The sequence below is a fragment of the Artemia sp. Qi Xiang Cuo genome, chromosome 9 (genome assembly GCF_049724085.1).
Source record: "Artemia sp. Qi Xiang Cuo chromosome 9, ASM4972408v1, whole genome shotgun sequence".
NCBI lineage: Eukaryota > Metazoa > Arthropoda > Branchiopoda > Anostraca > Artemiidae > Artemia > Artemia sp. Qi Xiang Cuo.
This window is the reverse complement of record NC_142802.1, coordinates 40323129-40344412: the sequence shown is the minus strand read 5'-3', so window position 1 is coordinate 40344412 and position 21284 is coordinate 40323129. Positions and strand designations below refer to the sequence as shown.

The window sequence follows — 21284 nt, the reverse complement described above, 5'->3', positions numbered from 1 at the left end:
GATTATTTTTACTTTTTTCCTTTTTCTTTTCTTATTTACGAATCTAAATCAAATTATTTGTTATTTACCAACTATAACCTAAAATATAGTATGGTGCAAATTTAAATACTTTGCCCCAAATTACGTTCCACTACCAGCAATATGACCATACTTTTACGAAATATCTACCGATATGATTATAGATTAAGCTTAGCATATTCTTTTTTCGAATATCTCATAAAAAGGGGCACAAAGAAGGGGGCAAATTCAAAATAATCACGGACAAATTTTCAGTGATAAATTTCCAAAGCTCATGGAGTCATAGAAATTTGAGATTTAGCGCAATCAACGCTGTTCAGAAATGGCTTACGCCTTGCTTCAACATGTAATACGTTTGCCTTTGTAGCATCCTCAAATATTATTATTATTTTTTTTGCAGGTCTTTTCTTTCATGTTGTTGGTGAGGGCGTAGTCCGAGTACTTAAAAAAGGAAGAGAAAGACACTCAGACCGAGAGAATTATATCGATTTCCGTATGCGTCTTTTAGGTGAACCAGGTAAGGGGACCTATGAATTCTAAATTATATTTATAGTGATACAAAATTTCCTCAAGTTTGGTGGTCTAGGAAAACAGAAAACAGGAAACTAATTGTAACAAATTTAAACGTTAAATCTAGTTCGGATTCTTAAACGGCGAGTACACGCGTGTTTGGGAATAAATTTGATTGGTGGCGTCGCAAACTAGAGAAAAGCCAAAAATAGGTCAAGTATGCGGAAAATATGAGGAGGACCATGATAATCTTGAAATGTTATTATCAGTGGCGTAATTTCGTCATAATTTGGGAGGGGGGGGATAAATATGGAGCCAATTTTCCCAAATCAACTGAAAATGACAGTGAAAAATGAAAAATGAGCCAAATAGTACTATAAATGCGAAGATATACTAAATAAAACTGACCTGTTTCTCTGGATGCCTCAAATATGCAGGTTTATCTTATTTTTACAAGATTTTTACAGAAACTAATTTTCAGCTGGGAGGGGGGGGGAGCAAACTGGGGTCTGGAGGGGGCAGTTAACCCCCCTGCCCCACAGCAAATTATGCCCCTGTTTATGATGGACTGGAGTCGGACTGGAAATTGAAATGCCATACCCTGTGAATGAACAGCCCTGGACCCCTATGAAAACAACTTGTTAGTACTCCATTGAGATAAAAGATTGTTTAACCCAGAGATCATTTGATTTTGTTAACAGTTTTGAATTAAAACTAGTATAGAAGTCAGAAGTAGTAACATGTTTGATTATTATGCGACAACCTTCAGTCTAAAAATGTCGTTACTTTAAAAACCATCCAATTCTGTGGATCTTAGAAAGTAAATTTAGTTTCAGTAACTTAGTCTTTGAATCAAGTCTTAGCGTCTTGGAAATAAATCACTCCGTAATAATATATTGAGAGGCTTTGCACCCAAAATTATAGGGCTAAAACATAGAAAATATCTAAACAATGAATGAACAAGGCTGTCTTAAATTTCAAATATAATTGCGATCAATGTAAGAGGAACATACTCCCTCCTTCCAAATCCCACGAATATGTTAAGTCCCAGAGCGGATGTGTCTGAACTATTCAACCGTTTTTCTTAATCCATTTATGAGTTCCAAAATCAGTTGTACGTTCTGTTGAAATCAGACCCAAGCAATGATTCTAAACGTGTACGGTTAGTGTGCTAAAAGTCAGACTGTCCTCTCAAATAATCTTCCACCTCGGCCGTTTTTAGGGGGGTTGGGCTAGGGGATAGAACCCTGCCCACCGAAATGTTCGTCCGACTCCTAAAAACGTCAAAAAAATGAATATAAAAGCATTTTTGATGGGTTTTTTAAAGTTTTTTGGTACTTGTCTGTTATCCAGAAAACACTCAAGAAGTTTGCTTTCTTTGATCTGAGTAAACCGGTTCTTCTCTAGCATTCGGTTATAATTAGCTTATTCTTTCGTGAAATGAGCTACGATGCAGGCATATTTTAAGTAAAAAATAATATATAGAGGTGGTTAGGTTAGGTATTTAATATAATACGTTCTGGGCGGCCTGCTTTCTATAATTCTTTGCTGTAGTTTCCATAATTTTGTTACTAAAGTATTATATTTTAATCATATTTTGGTATATTTCATTATGATTAACCAAACTTCACTACTGGAGTGTGTTCTGGATAACAGACAACTGATTTTTTTTTTGTGAAACCCTCCAAAAAAATAACCCTGGATGCGACCTGTCCTCCACCCCCAGGTTTACGCACATGAATATGTTTGACTTCTTTTGACTCCTAAACATAAATGCTACGATACGACTGTCCCAAATGCAAGAAAAAACTAGCCTAAGCCCCAGGGCCGTATCAGGATTCTTGTTCGGTGTGGGATATTTTTCGGGGGGGGGGGGGGGGGTACAAAATTATTTTTTTTTAAATGCATCAAAATGTGTTTTTGTGCATTTTTATGACGTTTTTACGAGTCAGACAAACATTTCGTAGGCGGGAGGCCAAACCCACCAGCCCTCCCCTCAATACGGCCTTGTTCAAGTTCAAGTTCCATTTGTTTCCATAAATAACAATAGCAAAAACAATTTCCCAAAGGGCTCAATGGCCCGTTAAGCCCTTTTTTCTTATGGGAACCTAAAAATTGCAAATTGAACTCACTAAATAGATGTGTAGCAGCCCAACTCTAAAATTTGGCAATTTTGACTGGTTTCAAGTTTTAATTATTAAATGACTATTTTTGATCGGTTTAGGTTTTAGTGTCACTCTTTACTTTTCTTGGATACACTTTTTGTTAATATTTTCAAATTTAATGTACATCAGACTATAAACATAAATTTATGCTTAATTGAAAAAGCACACTATAAGATATAGATAATTAGATTCGACACCAACTGTGTGGCAGTCCTTCAATATTAACGATCAGATTTTGACGAAACTTCATATTATGACGGCTGTGGATAATTTATACCGTTTCGATTGCAAATTAAAATTAATAAATTTAACGAAGCTGTTCTGTCTTTGTTTCATTGACTAAGGTGTGTTCCTTCGCTTGGAATTGCCTACAGACAAAGATGAATCAACCATAGGCTTATACCAAGCATAGTCAATTCGATACAATTGATGAATTTGGATTCTGTCTCTACAACAGACATTTTCGTGCTTCTTCGGTGGTCTAGATGCTTGAATTTTTATTCTTTCCGTTTAAAAAATTCAAACTCAGGAAAAGGGCACGCGGAAGCTGACTGGTATTCAAAAGAAGGGGTTCCAGGTTCCACGATAGTCTAGTAATATAGTCTATTCAGTGAGTGTTTGCGCGAGCTCCTTTTTAGAATCTGTTAACCGTCGGAAGTTTTCCGTTGAAAATCTGTAGATCGTGTTTTGGATTCAGTAGAATTTTCCGTAAGCCACTAGGTAGCACAAAAGTCTCATGGTCCAAGTAAATGACTGCGAAAACACCTCACCTTTTTTCTGTCATGTTTTCTGTTTCTGTCACAGTTACAAGACTGGAATTTCACCAAGATTTTAAACTTTTCTCTCTTTTGGTGGCTAATAAGGTTCTATAGATTTTCTCTTTTTTTAAGGGTTTTTTCCAAGACCCTTATAACAAGCCAATACCACAGACGAAAAAAGTCATATATCAGATCGCATCAAACTTTAGGTATGACCACCCGTTGACATCAAACTGGAGATTGGAATTTTTAGCAGAATTTTCCGGTGATTTGGGGTAAATATCATAGGCAGCGCAATAGCGCTGCCTAAGTAAAGAACGATGTTAGCACAATTTATTATTTATTTTTTTCTTGGTTTTAGACCAGGGCACTTCGTATCGAAGGAGTTGTCGTATGAACTTCGAAAAGGGCTCATTCGTTTGGAACATGGACTGGATAGTACCCTTTTTTATTTTCGAAAGTGATTGGAGAGCAACTAGCCCCCCCCCCCCCCAACGTCCATCATTCCCCGCAACACATTCAATCAGAATTATGAGATATCCATTTTGGTTCAGCGTAGTCGATATACAGATAGAAATTATATTTATGAGGCGGACACTCCCCCACAACCCTTAGGTCAAGAGTTTTAAGCTGTGTACTGGGGGTACGTAAGAACGATGTTTGCACAATTTATCGTTTATTATTTCTTCCTTTAGACTAGGGCACTTCGAATCGAAGAAGTTGCCATAGAAAATTCGAAAAGGGCTAACTCACTTGAAAATCGGAGTGTCTTGTGCCCTTTTTAATAGTCAAAAGTGAATGGAAGGCAACTAGGACCCCTTCCACCCCACCATTTCCCGAAACACATCCAATCAAAATTTTTAGATAGCCATTTTGTTCAGCGTAGTTGATTTCCAGATAGAAATTATGTGGTTGAGGAGGACACTTCCCCACAGCCCTCACGGCAAGGGTCGTAAGTTATACCCTGGGGCTATATAAGGTTTTTTATAGAAATCGTTGTTGCAGAAACTTCAAAAAAGGCTCATTCGATTGGAAATTCAAAGGTCTAGTGCCCTTTTTAATAGTCGAATGTGATTTGAAGGAAACTAACCCCCTCTCACGCCCACCTTTTCCCCAAACACATCCAATCAAAATTTTAAGATAGCCATTTGTTCAACGTAGTTGAAAGTTCTATAAATTGGGTCTTTGAGGATGGCAACCCCACCCCCCCCACAGCCCTCAGGGCAAGGGTTATAAGTTATGCCCGTGGGGCATATAAGGTTTTCATAGAAAGCGTTGTCATAGAAACTTTAAAATGGGCTCATTCAATTGGAAATTGAAATTGCTAGTGCCGTTGTGAATAGTCAAAAGTGATTGGAAGGTAGCTAACACCCCTTCCACGCCCAGCATTTCCCCAAAACCGTCCAATCAAAATTTTCAGATAGCCATTTTGTTCCATGCAGTTTAAAGTTCAGGAAATTATTCCTTTGATTAGAACACTCCCTCCACAGTCATATATAACCCCTATGCCTTCCCAAGGCCAGAACATAATTTGCACTTTACTGAAAAAAATACAAATGAATGTGCATTGTCAGTTTAATATACATATAGGCTACTGATATTTAGTAATCAAAATGTTAATATTATTTGATTTATTAAAGTAATAAGAGTAAAAACATTTATATTTTTTTCAGTTAAGTACAAACTTTGTCCTGGTATAGGGATAACGTAGGGGTTTTGAGTGTTACTTATGTTAGTTTTTTTTCGTTGTCTATTTGAGTCTGTAATTTATCGTTATAACTGCTCGTTCTGACTTTCATTTATTTGTTGACGATGGTCTACAACAACTACATGCTTCGTGGATTATATGATTTTATTTTTGCTCATTTTTTGTTTAATGGATTTGTTTGCTTTTCTTTGAAAAACTTATTTTGTGGAAAAAGTTTGTTTTAATTAATTATAAAGAAAGAAGGACTATGACATTCTCTGTATGATTTCGGTTTTTCCGTAGGTATTCCGTAGTTTCCGTAACTGTGTTCTTTTGTCCGTAGGCAAACATCAAATGCCATAGATCTATGGAGAAATCTGTAAAAGTAGAAGCACTGTCTATTCTTTGTCATACTAAATATTAGTTTTGATGCACTATAATGGAGATTAAAATACAAAATCCTAAATAGCCGGCTGCAAGTATTCTCAATCATATCAAGCTGATGGTAAAGTTTATATTTTATTCTATCTTGTAGAATAGCTTTGGAGAACATGCATTTTATCCTGAAAGGGCAACGATTTGTCCCAGGGGACGCAAGTGGCCAGGGAGCGGGCCAGCTTAATATTTTCTGCAATTAACATTACATATAATGTATCAAAAGGAAGGTTAATTTTTCTCAACTTTGATGGTGTGTGACATTTCTTAGCTATGAAACAAAGGTTTAAGAGTTCGGAGGAGGACTTAAAATCAGGCAAAAAAGTAATAAGATTTGTATTTGGGGTAATAAATTAATGACACATTTTATTTAAAACTTCATACGAGTAGCCTAAGAAAATATCTTAAAATAAATTTGGGAGTAAATGACCATTAGGAAAGTGTTTCAGGAGGTTTGTAATTGTATTTTTGTTTCTGTTAGATATTTGACAGTTATGGTCCTTAAGCTTGATAAAAAAAATCGCAGGAAAACATTTTTAATCCATAAGAAATATGTTGAAAGTAAAGTATTTTTGTTCAATAGCACCTTTAAATTTAGAATCACATCACAGTAAATGGTAGCAATAACTTTGGGAAGAGGCAACGTTATTCGTCTGGGAACAAGCTTGTCATTCTTTATCATCAAATGGTGCCTTCTTAGGTCTTCTGCTGATGCCATCGACACATGAGCTATTGTTCTTATATTTGCCTGATAAGCCTATATATTTCTTTCAGAGTGTCAAACGCACCACGCGTGTTTGTGTGCAGCGGGGGGGGGTATATTTTTTTACATCCCTAGTCTTTTGATATTTGTAGCTGCTTTCAAACCTCATCAATTTTGCAATTTTTGTGTAGTCGGCTCCGTTGTCTAAAGACTACTGGTAAGCCGCATAGCTTTATCTTTAAATTAGCTTTAGGGCAACACAAACTGTTTGCATAAATTAAATTTCTTCCATAAGGGATGGGACTCTATCATAGGCACCGCAATAGCGCTGCCTAAGTAAAGAGCGATGGCGTCATAATACATTTTTTAACCAAGGCAGTTCGTATAGAAGGAGTTGTCGTAGAAACATCAGAAGGAGCTCATTCGATTGAAAATTGAAAGTTCTAGTGCCCTTTTAAGAGTCAAAAGTGATTGGAGTGCAAAAGCTCCCTACTACGCCCATCAAATCCACAAAACATTCAGTCAAAATTCTGAGATAGCCATTTTGTTCAACATAGCTGAAAGGTCCAGTAACTATGTTGCTGACCACCCACCCACCCCTAAACCCTTGGGACAAGGACTGTAAGTTATGCGATTAGCCCATTATTTAATATAATATTTGTTATTGAGAAAGCTGGGCGTGTTTGACCTTTAGCGTCCAAAAAGACGAAGGGCATTCAGATGAACGTTTTAGAGAATGTTGAGGGGAGTGTTGAACTAAATCAAAACTCGTTATATGCATACGGATTGTCAAAAGAGAATAGTTCAGGAATTACTGAGTGTATCAATTTGAAACTTTCAGGAAATGATAAGGGGGGTGATCTATGGACCATAAAGGCAATATTTTCAAGCTACTACTCCTGCTACTATTACTAATACTACTATCACTGCAACGACTGCTTTTTTGGCGAGAACTACCAAGGCTGATGGCATTGAAGTTAAAATTTGAGAAAATGTTGAGGAGAAAGTTGAACCAAATCGAACCATACTATGTGCATGCAAATTGTCAAAAGCGCGTATCAGAAAATCTTTGAAACGGCTTACTGTATCAAGCTGAAACTTCTAGTCCATCATGAGGGGGATGTTCAACTGGTCAAATGGCAGCATAGGCATACTACTACTGCTATTAACACTACTGCAACTACTGTTACTACTTCTTCTAATACAACATTACTAATACTACTTCTATGATTTTAGTGCTATTAAGACTAAGGGTATGAAGGTGAAAATTGGAGAGAATATAGAGGAGAGATTTGAACTAAATCAAAACACACTATGTGCATGCAGAGGGTCAAAAGGGTGTAAAGTTGTTCACCACTTCTCTCTCTTTGGAGTCTTATGGTAGCGTTGGCCTACAATCTGGGGTTAAACATTTTTTTAATATTTTTTATTTCTTTTTTAACGAAAATGCAATCGATAAAAATGATACTTTCTTAGGAACAGCAAATATTTTTTTTGCTATCTTTCACTTATATTAACAATTTTTCTCACAGAGGAAACCGCACCCGTCTCAATCATTGCGGCTGGTCACAGTGATTGAGTTTTTTCGTCTTTCCAGATGAGAAACAATAGAACTGTCACTTGCTAACCTCTGATAACCTCCCTTCTTCCCTTTCCAGCACCATTGAAGCTAAGTGGCAGTGGATCTTCGTCCTGTCCGACCAAAAATTAAGTATTCACGCTATCATACAAGATGACACAAACACATATTTGTAGCCTACACGAATTTCAACTTCGGATTTGCCTGTCCACAGCATCACACTAAGGAAAACTGGATGTGGAAAGTGCATCACATTTGTAAAAAAAAAATAAAAAAAAATACAATATTGATTATCAAACAGTTTGTGATAACGAACTATAAGTAAGGAACGACTCGGCTAAATAGTAAACGAAACTCTAAAAAACGGAATTTTGATATCAATAGATACATCAAAAGAATCAGATTGTAATTCTGATTTCAAATATATAAGTTTCATCAAGTTAAATCTTACCTATCAAAAGTTACGCGCCTGAGAAAATTTGGCTGATTTTCGAAAAAAGGGGAAAAGACCCCCTAAAAGTTATAGAACCTTAATGAAAATCACACTATCATATTCAGCGTATCACAGAACCCTACTGTAGAGGTTTCAAGCTCCTATCTACAAAAATGCGGAATTTTCCATTTTTTGCCAGAAGAAAGATCTCGGATGCGTGCTTATTTTTTAATTTTTTTTTTTTTTTTTGCCAGGGGTGATCGTATCGACCCAGTGGTCCTAGAATATCGTGGGAGGGCTCATTGGAACGGAAATTAAAAGTTCTAGTGCCCTTTTTAAGTGACAAAAAAATGGAGGGTAACTAGGCCCCCTCACACGCTCATTTTTTTCCCAAAGTCAACCGATCAAAATTTTGAGATAGCCATTTTGTTCAGCATGGTCGAAAATATTATAAATATGTCTTTTAGGATGACTTAATCCCTCGAGGCCCCCAGGGTGAGGGCTGAAAGTTATGAACTTTACCAAATGTTAATATATTATATTATTGGTTAATGGTAAGTATACATACGTTTTCAGGGGGAATTTCTTCTTTGTAGTGGGGGATGGGGGTGTGTCGTGAGTTATATGGGAGGCTCTTTTCATGAAGGAAGTTTTCCTGGGGGAAGGGATATTGCTAAGAAGGGGGCGTCGGATTTCCCAGCATAATTTAAAAAAAGATCAGAAATTAAATATTAAAAAAAACAAGTTTTCCAACTGAGAAAAAGGAGTAACATCAAAACTTAAAACGAACAGAAAATATTACAATTGTGGTTAGCTTAAACCCCTAGTCAATAACTTTCTCTCTAATCAAAAGATTTTTTAGTAATTTATTACGATATAATTATTCTAATTAACGGCTTTTGTGATTATGGGTCATTTTTGTAGAATTGGTAAAAAATTCGAACTTAATCTTCAAAAGCAAGATTTTGACTTGGAGGCGAGCCCCCTAATATACTTATTAAAAATATATGAACATAGAAGTTCGTTAATCAAGTTAATTCGTAAGTTACGTATATTTATTACTAATAAAAACGTTCGTAAATAAAATTAAACAAGGTTCGAGAAAGCCATTTAACCAAATAAAAGTAGAACTAGTATGCAAATTTTTTTTTAAATTTTCGGCCTTAGTGATTAAGGGGTCATATTTAAAGAGCTGGAATAGAATTCAAACTTCAGCTTAAAGAGCAAGGTCCTGACTAGGGGGTGACCCGCCTAATACACGCATTAAAAATATAAGAATATTTCTTCATTTGTTTCCTCTTTAAAACATTAGGAACTCTTTATGTTTTGTATTTTGCATAATTGTAATTTCTTGATTTTGAAAATATTCTTCAGTTTTCTTGCCTTCTATGTCAAAACGCACCTACCGCCATAATTCGGCAAAGTCCGTGTCCACATTAAAACTAATAGTTTTATAGTTGTGCCATACCGATGTAGTATCATGTAGTATCCAAATACACATGATAGCGTATATATTTTTCATGATTGTTGTTTTTATAAAACGAACAGAAATTATTCCTTATATGAAAGGGGCTGTCCCCTCCTCAACGCCTCGCTCTTTACGCTAAAGTTTTTTTGTTTAAAAAACGAGGGCAACTAGGCCCCCTCCCACGCTCATTTTTTCTCAAATTCACACAATTAAAATTTTGAGATAACCATTTTGTTCAGCATAGTCGAAAATCTAATAAATATGTCTTTTAGGATGACTTAATCCCCCACAGTTCCCAGGGAAAGGGCTGCAAGTTATGAACTTTGCCCATTGCTTACATATTGTATTGGTTATTGGGAAGTATACAGACATTTTCAGGAATAATTTTTTTCTGGTGGGGGGGGGGGGTTGGAGGAGGGGGTCACTCGGGAAAATCTTTCCGTGGAGGATGTTTCTTTGGGGTAAGGGATATTTCTATTAAGGGGGCGCCGGATTTCCAAGCATTATTTAAAAAACTATCAGAAATTAAATTAAAAAAAAAAAGTTTTTTCAACTGAAAGTAAGAAGCAACATTAGAACTTAAAACGAACAGAAATTATTACGTATATGAAGGGGTTCTCCCCCAATTCAAAACCTCGCTCTTTACGCTACAGTTTTTTTTTAGTGCTTTCAAAAGAGGTTTGTGAATTAATTTTTTTTTAACTTTTAACGTAAAGAGCGTGATATTGACGAAGGGGAGAACCCCCTCATATACGTAATAACATGTAAGTAATAAACAAAACAGTAAAAAAAAACAAGCGATACGGCTCAATAGTAATCGAAACTTTTAAAAACGGAATTTTGATGTCAATAAATGTATCAAAAGAATGGACTTATAATGCTGATTCTAAATATATAAATTTTATTAAGTTTAGTATTACTCATCAAAGGCTACGAGCCTGAGAAAATTTACCTTATTTTTTAAAGAGGGGGGAAACATCCCCTACAAGTGAAAGAATTTTAATGAAAATCACACCTCCAGATTCAGCATATCAGAAAACCCTATTACATAGGTTTCAAGCTCATATCTGCAAAAATCTGCAACTTTGTATTTTTTGACAGAAGAAAAATATACGAATATAGAAGTTCGTTACGTAAGTTAATTTGTAAATTACGTCAGAACCAAATTTAGAGACAGTCATTCAGCAAAAGAAAAGTAAAAATTTTATGCAAATTTTGTTTACTTATTCAATGACGGTGAGCCAAAATAAAAGCTTCATTAACTAAAAAACTACCAGAAATTAAATAAAAAAAACAAGTTTTTTAAAGTGAAATTAAGGAGAGACATTAAAACTTAAAACGAACAGAAATTATTCCGTATATGAAAGGGGCTGTTCCCTCCTCAACGCCTCGCTGTTTACGCTAAAGTTTGACTTTCTCACAACTCTTATTTTTTTAAACAATGAAAACCTTATTCCTTATATGAAAGGGGCTGTCGCCTCCTCAACGCCTCGCTCTTTACGCTAAAGTTTTTTATTGTTTGAAAAATAGAGTTGTGAGAAAGTCAAACTTTAGCGTAAAGAGCGAGGCGTTGAGGAGGCGACAGCCCCTTTCATATAAGGAATAAGGTTTTCATTGTTTAAAAAAAATAAGAGTTGTGAGAAAGTCAAACTTTAGCGTAAAAGCGAGGCGTTGAGGAGGGAACAGCCCCTTTCATATACGGAATAATTTCTGTTCGTTTTAAGTTTTAATGTCGCTCCTTACTTTCAGTTTAAAAAACTTGGTAGATTATTTGATTCTATTTTTGTTCACTTTTGGTTTAATGGAGTTCTTTACTTGTTTTTTGAAAAACTTGTTTTGTGCAAAAAGTTTTTTTTTATTAATTCCTAAAAACATCTAATAATAACGTTGCACTATTAATTACCGATTTTTATGTATGTATTGGAGTAAATTAATTTAGAATTATATTCTTTAAAATTTAGTGTTACAAAGGTGAAACCAAGTTTCGCATTAAAGAGAAATCTGATTTGTCTACTCGTGAAAAAATCGAATGTCGCTTATGTTAGTTTTGTTTAAATGTTCTCCGGAGTACTTGCATCTCGGCCCGGCTTTGTATAATGGTTGAGATAGGGAATTATCATACTGTATTATATTTATATACAGTGGTTTACATATAGTATTGGCTATTGGAAGTATATTGATGTTTTCAGGGGGGATTGGTTCTGGTGGGGGGATCGAGGAGAAGCTGTTACGTGGGAGGATCTTTCCATGGAGGAATAATTCATGGGGGAAGATAATTTTTCCATGAAGGGGGTGCCAGACTTCCCAGCATTATTTAAAAAACAATCATAAATTAAATAAAAAAAGCAAGTTTTTTCAACTGAAAGTAAGAAGCTACATTAAAACTTAAAACGAACAGAAATTACTACTTACAACAAAAGTACGAAGAACAAAAGGGAAATCTTTTTGTAAGACAGTGGAGATAATTTGAATGAATATTTCGGCCCTATATCCAAGGGCCGTCCTCAGCAAGACAAAAATATATAAAAGAAAAAAGACTCACAACAACATGCGACCAATAAAACCAAAAAAGTGGAAATTTTTTCAAAACAGTCCTAGCATCATTACTTCAGCGAAGTTCAACCAGGACTCTGGTTGAACTTCGCTGAAGTAATGATGCTAGGATTGTTTTGAAAAAAATTCCACTGTTTTGATTTTATTGGTCGCATGTTGTTGTGAGTCTTTTTCTTTCATATGTTTTTGTCTTGCTGAGGACGGCCTTTGGACATAGGGCCGAAATATTCATTCAAATTATCTCCACTGTCTTACAAAAAGATTTCCCTTTTGTTCTTCGCACTTGTTGTTTGTTATGGGAAGGCAGTGTGGTCTTCGTCGCTATTTTCAAATTACTACTTATTCGAGGGAATTCGCCCCCTCGTCAACACCTCACTCTTTACGCTAAAGTTGTTTTAGTACTTTCAAAAGAGCTATTTATTCTAATTAAACGGTCTTTGCGATTCAGGGATCATTCTTAAAGAATTGGAACAAAATTTGAACTTTAGTGTAAAGAGCAGGGTATTGACGAGGGGGCAAACCCCCTCATATACGTAATAATTTCTGCCTGTTTTAAGTTTTGATATTAATATTTCCTTTCAGTTGAAAAAAACTCTTGGTTTTTTTTAATTTAATAATATTAAGAGCGAGCAAAAATTCAGCAAAAGTCAAAGCCAAGAAATGTCGCGCCAAAATTTGGTTGTTTGAAAAAAGCTGATTGATTTTTTTTTTCAAAGCAAACTTCCATCAGAATCATACTTTAATTGTAGAGCTGAATAAAAAAGCTCATGTGTGAATGACGGAGTGTATGTTGATTGAGACAGTCCTTTGGGTAAATTTACTATCTGGGAAGTTCTCACATCTCCTCTATTTCTATAACAGCCAAATTTGAAGATTCAGGTTATTTTATAATATTCTATATACGTTTTGTTTTCATCCCTTTCCGACTTTCGCAATAAAATGTTTTGCTAAAACGAAATTCAATACACATATTTTAAACTGTGTTAAAGTGAAAGAACCATAAACGTTTTTCTGAGGATTGTATACTGCTAGATGTCTAGACTACTGTTATCACTATTTATCAACAAAATATGCCCTAGAAAATACTTGTCAGCTTTCTTTTTGGGCCCTCTCCCTCTTTGGACGAAGCTGGGGTGGTCATTCACTGCTCTCACGTATAAAAACGACTTTGATTTTTTTTTTCTTGCAGGCCAGTCTCCAGTGCTGTTATCCCCAGGTATTCACAGTTTTCCTTTCAAACTGGGCTTACCCTTGGGACTACCTTCAACATTTCTCGGTAAGCATGGATGGGTACAATATTACTGCAAGGCTGCATTTCGAGAACCAAATGGATTACTCCATAAAAATCAGCAGGTCTTCATTGTCATGAACCCAATTGACTTAAATTTGGAACCTCCAATCTTGGCGGTAAGTGTGACTTTTAAATAGTATTCTACTATTTAAAGAAAATAAAAGACTTTAATTTAGAGATTAGAACTATGCATAAAGTATTTGGCCAAATTAAGTCCATATACCTTCTGAAAGTTCCGAATAAAAGTTATAATTGTTAAAGCTTTTTTGCTGTATAGATTTTATACAATCAGCATTATAAAGCCAGCATTCAAATTAGTTCTAGCGAATCTAGTTTAATATTGTGTGATTAAAGGTGTGAATTAGACCAAGCCAAGATATTCACACCATTCATTTTTCAGCCATCTTTGATTCCGTCCAATTTAGGGTGGCGACCTTGGTTCACAATTCTCACTTGCATAACACCCAAGTATCACCATTTTGGACCAGCACCCTTGCGCACTGTCAATGCGTATGCGCATGTATGACAGGTACTAGAAACTACCAGAAGTGCCAAATTCGAACCAGAAGGGTCGTCAAATTTTGATTTTACCCGACAAAGAGTGATTTTCATTGGCTGTCAGCACTGTATATAGATATAATACGGTATATGATCATTCCCTATCTCAACCATTATACAAAGCCGGGCAGAGATGCAAGTGCTGCGGAGAACATTTAAACAAGTATAAACATAAGTGACATTTGGTTTTTTCACGGGTAGACAACTCATTCTCTTGAACGCGAAACTTGGCTTCACCTTTGTAACACTAAATTTTAAAGAATCTAGTTCTAAATTAATTTATTCCAATACATATATAAAAATAGGTAATTAGCAGTACAATGTTATTATTGGATGTTTTTAGGAATTACAAGTAGGTTTCGAAATCTCGAGTTGGTTTCAAAGGTATTTTGAGAAAGTTTCTGCGAAAATACGTGTTCAAGGGTAATATACACTGGACCGCTGATGGCCGATTAAATGGGAGGAGCTGTTTGAAGGGGTCGATAATATAGTAGCCAAAAATAACTGAGCTGTGATCTTACTGTTATATTATTTATATGCAGTGGCTGTCAGTTATGTTTTGGCATAAAATACCGCTTACCTTTTCAATAACTTTGCGTCAGGGGGAAATGCCTGCCTTCGGGTGCGGCATTACTGCCTCTGAAACCGAGGAGCTCAATATTAAAGTTTGATCCCAAATTTGATGATCAAAGTTTGGCTACTATTAGCACAAGTCGCTCCTTGCTAACAGTTCGCTACAACTAACCGTTAGAAAAAAAAAATCGAAAATCCTCCTTATCTGACGCACTTCATCATCACCCACTGTATAACTTACTCACTCGGTCGATTCACTACTTAGTTAATACCGACTCAATTCATTTTTTAATTAATATTAATTAAAAAACTTTTTCCACAAAATAAGTTTTTCAAAACAAGTAAAGAACTCCATTAACCTAAAAATGAACAAAAATAGAATCAAATGATTTACCAAGCATACTACTACTATAAATCAGTATAAATAAATAAATGAAACCCAGAACTAACAGAAATTAAAATAAAGAACAGACCCAAACTCAAAGCGAGCAGAAAATAATATGACTAGCAATAATAAGTTGTAATATTCATATTAATATGAGTATATTCAATAAAATCTTAATTAATTTTGATTTCTTAAAGTTATAAAAATGAAAACATTTAGAAGAATGTTTTTCAGTACAGTACAAATTATATTCTAGCTTTTAGAAAGCATAGGGGTTGAGAACCCTACTCGAATTAATTTGTGCTCGTTTTGAGTTTGACTCTGATATTTATTTTAATTTCTGTTTGTTTTTGGTTTCATTTATTTATTGATAGTGATTTTTGGTAGTTGTATGCTTAATGGTTTGTTTAATTCTTATTTTTGTTAATTTTTGGTTTAATGATGTTCTTTACTTTTTTTGAAAAGCTTATCTCTCGGAAAAAGTTTTTTTTAATTAATTTCTGTTCGTTTTATATTCGCATAGTCGGTTTCTTGGAGAAAGATTGACCCCCCTCTTATGTTAAACAATCATCCCTTCCATAAAAACCTTAATTACCCCCTGGGTATAACTTACAACCCTTGCCCCCAATCTCTGTTTTGTTTTTTAACCCCAAAAGCCTTGTTATATGATATTTAGACTATTTCGAATAGAATGGCTATCTAAAAATTTCTATAAGATGCATTTCGGGACAATACGACGCGCGTGTGTGTGTGTGTGGGGGGGGGTGTAGATTCCCTCCGATCACTTTGACTCTTAAAAAGAGCACTAGTGCGTCTGATTATCGATCCAATTAACCCCCTCCGAAGTTGATATGACGACACTTTCTATAAAAATCTTATATGCCCCCAGGGCATAACTTACAACCCTTGCCCCGAGTGTTGGGGGATTTGTTATCCTCAAAGACATAATTTCCAGACCTCTCAAATACGGTGAACAAAATGGCTATCTCAAAATTTTGATTGGAAGTGTTTGGGGAACTGATGGGCGTGAAATTTGAGAAAATGAAGTGACCAGAGGGCACTAACCCTCTGTTCACTTTCGTCTACAAAAGGAACTTGTCCTCTCAATTTCCAATCGAATGAGCCCTTTTTGAAGTTTCTACGACAAAACTTTCTATAAAAACGTTATAGACCCCAAGGGCATAACTTAGTACCCTTGTCCGGAGGGCTATGGGGGGAAGGTTGTCATCCTCAAGGACATAAATTCCAGACCTTTCAACTACGTTCCACAAAATGGCCATATCAAAATTTTGATCGAAAATGTTTTGGGAAATGATGGGCGTGGGGGACCTTTGCCCTCTGATCGCTTTTGACTATTAATAAGGGCACTAGCCCTTTCAATTCCCATTTGAATGCGCCCTTTTTGAAGTTTCTATGACAGCGCTTTCTATATAAACCTTATATGCCCCCAGGGCATAACTTACAACCCTTAAATGAGGGCTGTGGGGGGGGGGGGGTGACATCCAAAAAGACCTAATTTCCAGGTTTTTCAACTACGTTGAACAAAGTTGCTATCTCAAATTTTGATTGGATGTGTTTGGGGAAATAGTGGGTGTGAGAGAGGGGTTAGTTGCCGTCCAATCACTCTTGACTATTAAAAAGGGCACTAGCTCTTTCAGTTTCCAAATGAATGAGCCCTGTTTGAAGTTTCTACGACAACGCTTTCTATAAAAACCTTATATGCCCCCAGGTCATAACTTACAACCTTCGCCCTTAGGGTTGGGGGGGGGGGGTCATACTCAAAGACATAATTTCCAGACCCTTCAACTATGTTCATCAAAATGCCTATACAAAAATGTTGATCGGAAGTGTTTGGGAAATGATGGGTGTGGGGGGGGGATTTGCCCTCCGATCGCTTTTGACTATTAATAAGGGCATTATCCCTCTCAGCTCCCAATTGAATGAGCCCTTTTTGAAGTTTCTACGACAACGCTTTCTACAAAAATCTTATATGTCCCCAGGGCATAACTTACAACCTTTGCCCTGGGGGCTGTGAGGGTTTGTCATCCTCAAAGACATAATTTCCGGACCTTTCAATTACGTTGAACAAAATGGCTATTTGAAATTTTGATTGAATGCGTTCAGGGAATTGGTGGGCGTGAGAGGGGGGATAGTAGCCCTCCAATCACTTTCGACTATTAAAAAAGGCACTATCTCTTTCAATTTCCAATCGAATCAGCCCTTTTTGAAGTTTCTACGATAACACTTTCTATAAAACCTTATATGCCCCTAGGGCATAACGTACAACCTTTGCCCTGAGGGTTGTGGGGGGAGGGTTGTCATCCTCAAAGACCTATTTTCCAGAAATTTTAACTACGTTAAACGAAATGGCTATCTCAAAATTTTGATCGGATGTGTTTGGGGAAATGGTGGGTGGGAGGGGGGGGTTAGTTGCTCTCCAATCTATTTCGACTATTAAAAAGGGCACTAGTCCTTTCAATTTCCAATCGAATGAGCCCTTTTTGAAGTTTCTACAACAACTCTTTCTATAAAAAACCTTATGCCCCCGTGACCTAACTTGCAACCCCTACCCTGAGGACCGTAGGGGGGGGGGGAGGTTCATCCTCAAAGACCTAATTTCCTGAACTTTCAACTACGTTGAAAAAAAATGGTTATCTTAAAATTTGATTATATGTGTTTGGGGAAACGGCGCGCGTGAGAGGGGGGTTAGTTGCCCTCCAATCACTTTCTACTATGAAAAAGGGCACTAGCTCTTTCAATTTCCAATCGTATGAGACCTTTTGAAGTTTCTACGACAACTCTTTCTATAAAAACCTTATATGCCCCCAGGGCAAAACTTACATCCCTTACCCTGAGGGCTATTGGGGGGCGGAGTGTCATCCTCAAAGATTTTTTTTCTTGTTTGTTTTATTTATTATTATTTGAGAGGTTAGCCAAAATGGCGCTTACGCATAGGTTATTGTATGGTATGGATATCAGATGCTATGTATTGTTTTTAACTCAGACTGCTAACAAATCATGGTTGTGACATCAGATGCAACCTAGTAAAGAACGAACTCCAGCCCATAGTAACCAACACTTTAAAACCACCTTTTGAAAAAAAACTGTCAAGTGAGGATAAGTCAACGTTTGAAACTGATCCAGGAATGGTAACTATTATTTTTTTTAATCTTAATGGTAAAAAATTATTGAGAAAACAAATTTATAGAAACTTCAAAAATAGCCGGAGACTCCTCGAAAATAGTGCTGGACCGACTGAAAACTGTACAGTTAGGAACACCAAAACCGGAAACTTCATGTAGGAGCATTGTAGCCCCTATCTTAAGCAACAAATAAAATCATTTTTGCAGGGGCAGTAGTGATGTCTTCTTTTTTTCTTCTTGTTTTTTTTTTGCCGGAAGTGGAGCACTGAAACATTAAAGAGAGGTGTTTTAGAACTTATTTGAAAGCTAATTTCTATATCAAGTATCTTTTGTAAGTAACAAAAAAAAAAATTTTACAATAAAAAACAATTTTTTGATAAAAGTGGCATCTTCATATATGCAATGATATAACACTGTATCCTTTGACAAAATAATCTAACGCACATGTTTTTTGAAAAGTTGTTTATCTGGAATATGATGTCATTTTTGATTGACTATGTTATCTAATCCCGTGAAGTTCGCCATATTCTCTGTAGTCTGTACTATGACTAATTTTGACAAGTGACTAAAGTGATAGCACAAGAACAAGATACACATTTTTAGACAAAAAGTGCTTTTTATGGTAGCACAGCTATTATTGACCACCTGGTTCGTTCTTTACTAGGTCCCAGCTAAGAAAATCTGAAGATTTTTTCTGTTGGTGGTATAATAATAGTCAAAATAATGGTAAGAGTAGCTTCAAACCTCTGTTTTAGTGTTCTACTCCCCTTTAGTGATGCTATTCCTTTTTCAAAACTGCGCAATAACGGTAAGAGTAGCTTCAAACCTCTGTTTTAGTTTTCTACTCCCCTTTAGTGATGCTACTCCTCTTTCAAAACTGCGCAATAACGGTAAGAGTAGCTTCAAAGCTCTGTTTTAGTTTTCTACTCCCCTTTAGTGATGCTACTCCTCTTTCAAAACTGCGCAATAACGGTAAGAGTAGCTTCAAACCTCTGTTTTAGTGTTCTACTCCCCTTTAGTGGTGCTCCTCCTCTTTCAAAACTGTGCAACTTTTTTATGCTAAATATTTAAATTAGTAAACTTAAAATCAGTGTGTTTTGGTTGTTTGGAATTGGTATATAAAGTGGAATATTATGACCTATATTGCAAACAAAATTTTGTTCTTATAGAGCATCAATTTCTATTAACAATGGTCGCTTTTTATTTAGTGTTTGTTGATAAGAACATTTTGATCATGGATTACCTTGAATATTAGGGGAATTTTACAACCCAACCCGTACATCGACTAAGGGATAAGACTGATAGAATTTACGATGCTTTTAAGGGGTAAAACTTGACGTTTACCTTTAGGGCCTAATGGGGCAAAATAGAATGCAACAAAAGTGTCAAAGTTTACATTCTTGGTGCCTGATTTATTATTAATGTCATAAAAACAGTAACAACTAATTGTTAAATAAACAATTATATACCATTGCGTTTTGAGTATAATGGGATTTAAGATTATGACGCCCAACGGCCTATGTTGCATCATTTTCAGCACTTTCTCTATAAATGAAGCTGATAATTAAAACCACTAAGCTGTTTTATTTTTGTTTCAAGTAAAAATAGTGACACTTTCAGTTTCAATTTATCACAGAAAAATGAGTCACGCGTAAATTGAAATGACGCATTGCGAGAAAAATCAATAAATAAATAAAATTTCAATAAATTTCCATGATAGAATAAACAGAAAAAGAATTGAAAACTAAATTATGGGAATTTATAGCCAACACAAGATGTTATTTCGCCTGAAATCGTTCCAAAATAGAAATAATTTTTTTAATTAAACTTTAAAAAAAATACAAAATAGAAAGAATAGTTTCTGGTCTTATTAACAGATCAGGCTGTTGTAAGAGTATGCGAACAATCCGAAACGAGACGACTGGAAATTGAGCTTATATATCTGTGCATTATATTCTGTGTATTCTAATTCCTTCAATCACTCCGTAAATGAGTGGGGCTGCTTCTCCAAAACCCCCCTTTATGCAAAAATGTTATAGTGGTTTAAAGATACTTCTTATTCTAGTTTACTGGCCCTTGTATCTGAGCAATCGTTCTTGTAGAATTGTTATAAAAAGTCAAACTTTAGTGTAAAGAGCAGGGGGACTCAGGAAAGGGTACCCTGAGCCCGGGCGCCTGGCGCCCTATTAAGCAGTTCACACTATTGACCCACAAATAAAGTGAACATACCACTAGATGCCATTTTTTATTCTCTTTCTGAATACGATAATCGCAAATTCAGTTTTAAGCCTTTTTCGTACCCTTGGAAATGATAATTTTTTTCTATGTTTTTAGTATAAAAAGGGTTAAAACACTGGTTTGAACTTAGTACTTCATTATAAAACCCATTTTGTTAAAGTTATACAATCTGCAAGCATCGATTTGACACAATTAAGTTGAATAAACAATTCAAAACAATTTCTCGATTTCTCCATCTGCCATGTATCTTCTGTCGACTTTCATGTTTTTCGACATACACGCAAAACGGCAATTTTTAAGTGGCCTAGCAGAATAAGAAGAAAACATAGCGGATTTATTTTGAGTTTTTTTTATTCAACTTAAACTTGACAAATCAATGTTTGTGAATCAAACAACTTTTACAAAATGGATTTATGATTCAATAGTAAGTTTGAAACAAATGTTATAACCCATTTTTATATCACAAAATATAGAATGAAATTATTATTTTCAAGGGTCCTAAAAGGACTTAAAATTGAATTTATGAGGAAAGTGATTATTTTATTCAGAAAAATATATTTTGATGCATTGAACATTGCTTAAATTGCTATAGTTTCGTCCCTTACATGAAAAATATTCTGTGCTTACCGCCTCGTTACTGGTGAGAACTTTAGTTTCCAAAACTATTTTTTTTTATTTCAATGAGAAAGCTGACCCTGGAAGAATGACAACTTGGCGAGATAGTTTCTCCAAAGACTGTAAGATTAAATCTGCTGAAAAATTGCAAATAGTGGTATGTTCACTTTAT

The 21284-nt window shown here is 35.6% G+C and overlaps 1 protein-coding gene across 2 annotated transcripts in view; it reads left to right on the top strand.

Moving 5' to 3' along the window:
* Positions 1-21284, top strand: part of Vdup1 (arrestin family protein Vdup1) — a 217409-nt gene that overhangs the window by 53937 nt on the left and 142188 nt on the right. The window contains exons 2-3 of one of the 2 annotated variants that reach the window (XM_089094026.1): positions 419-535; positions 13499-13716. In XM_089094026.1, the coding sequence (XP_088950152.1) occupies positions 419-535; positions 13499-13716 (335 nt within the window). The remainder of the gene's footprint in view (positions 1-418; positions 536-13498; positions 13717-21284) is intronic. The other variant, XM_089094027.1, reaches the window with a different exon arrangement.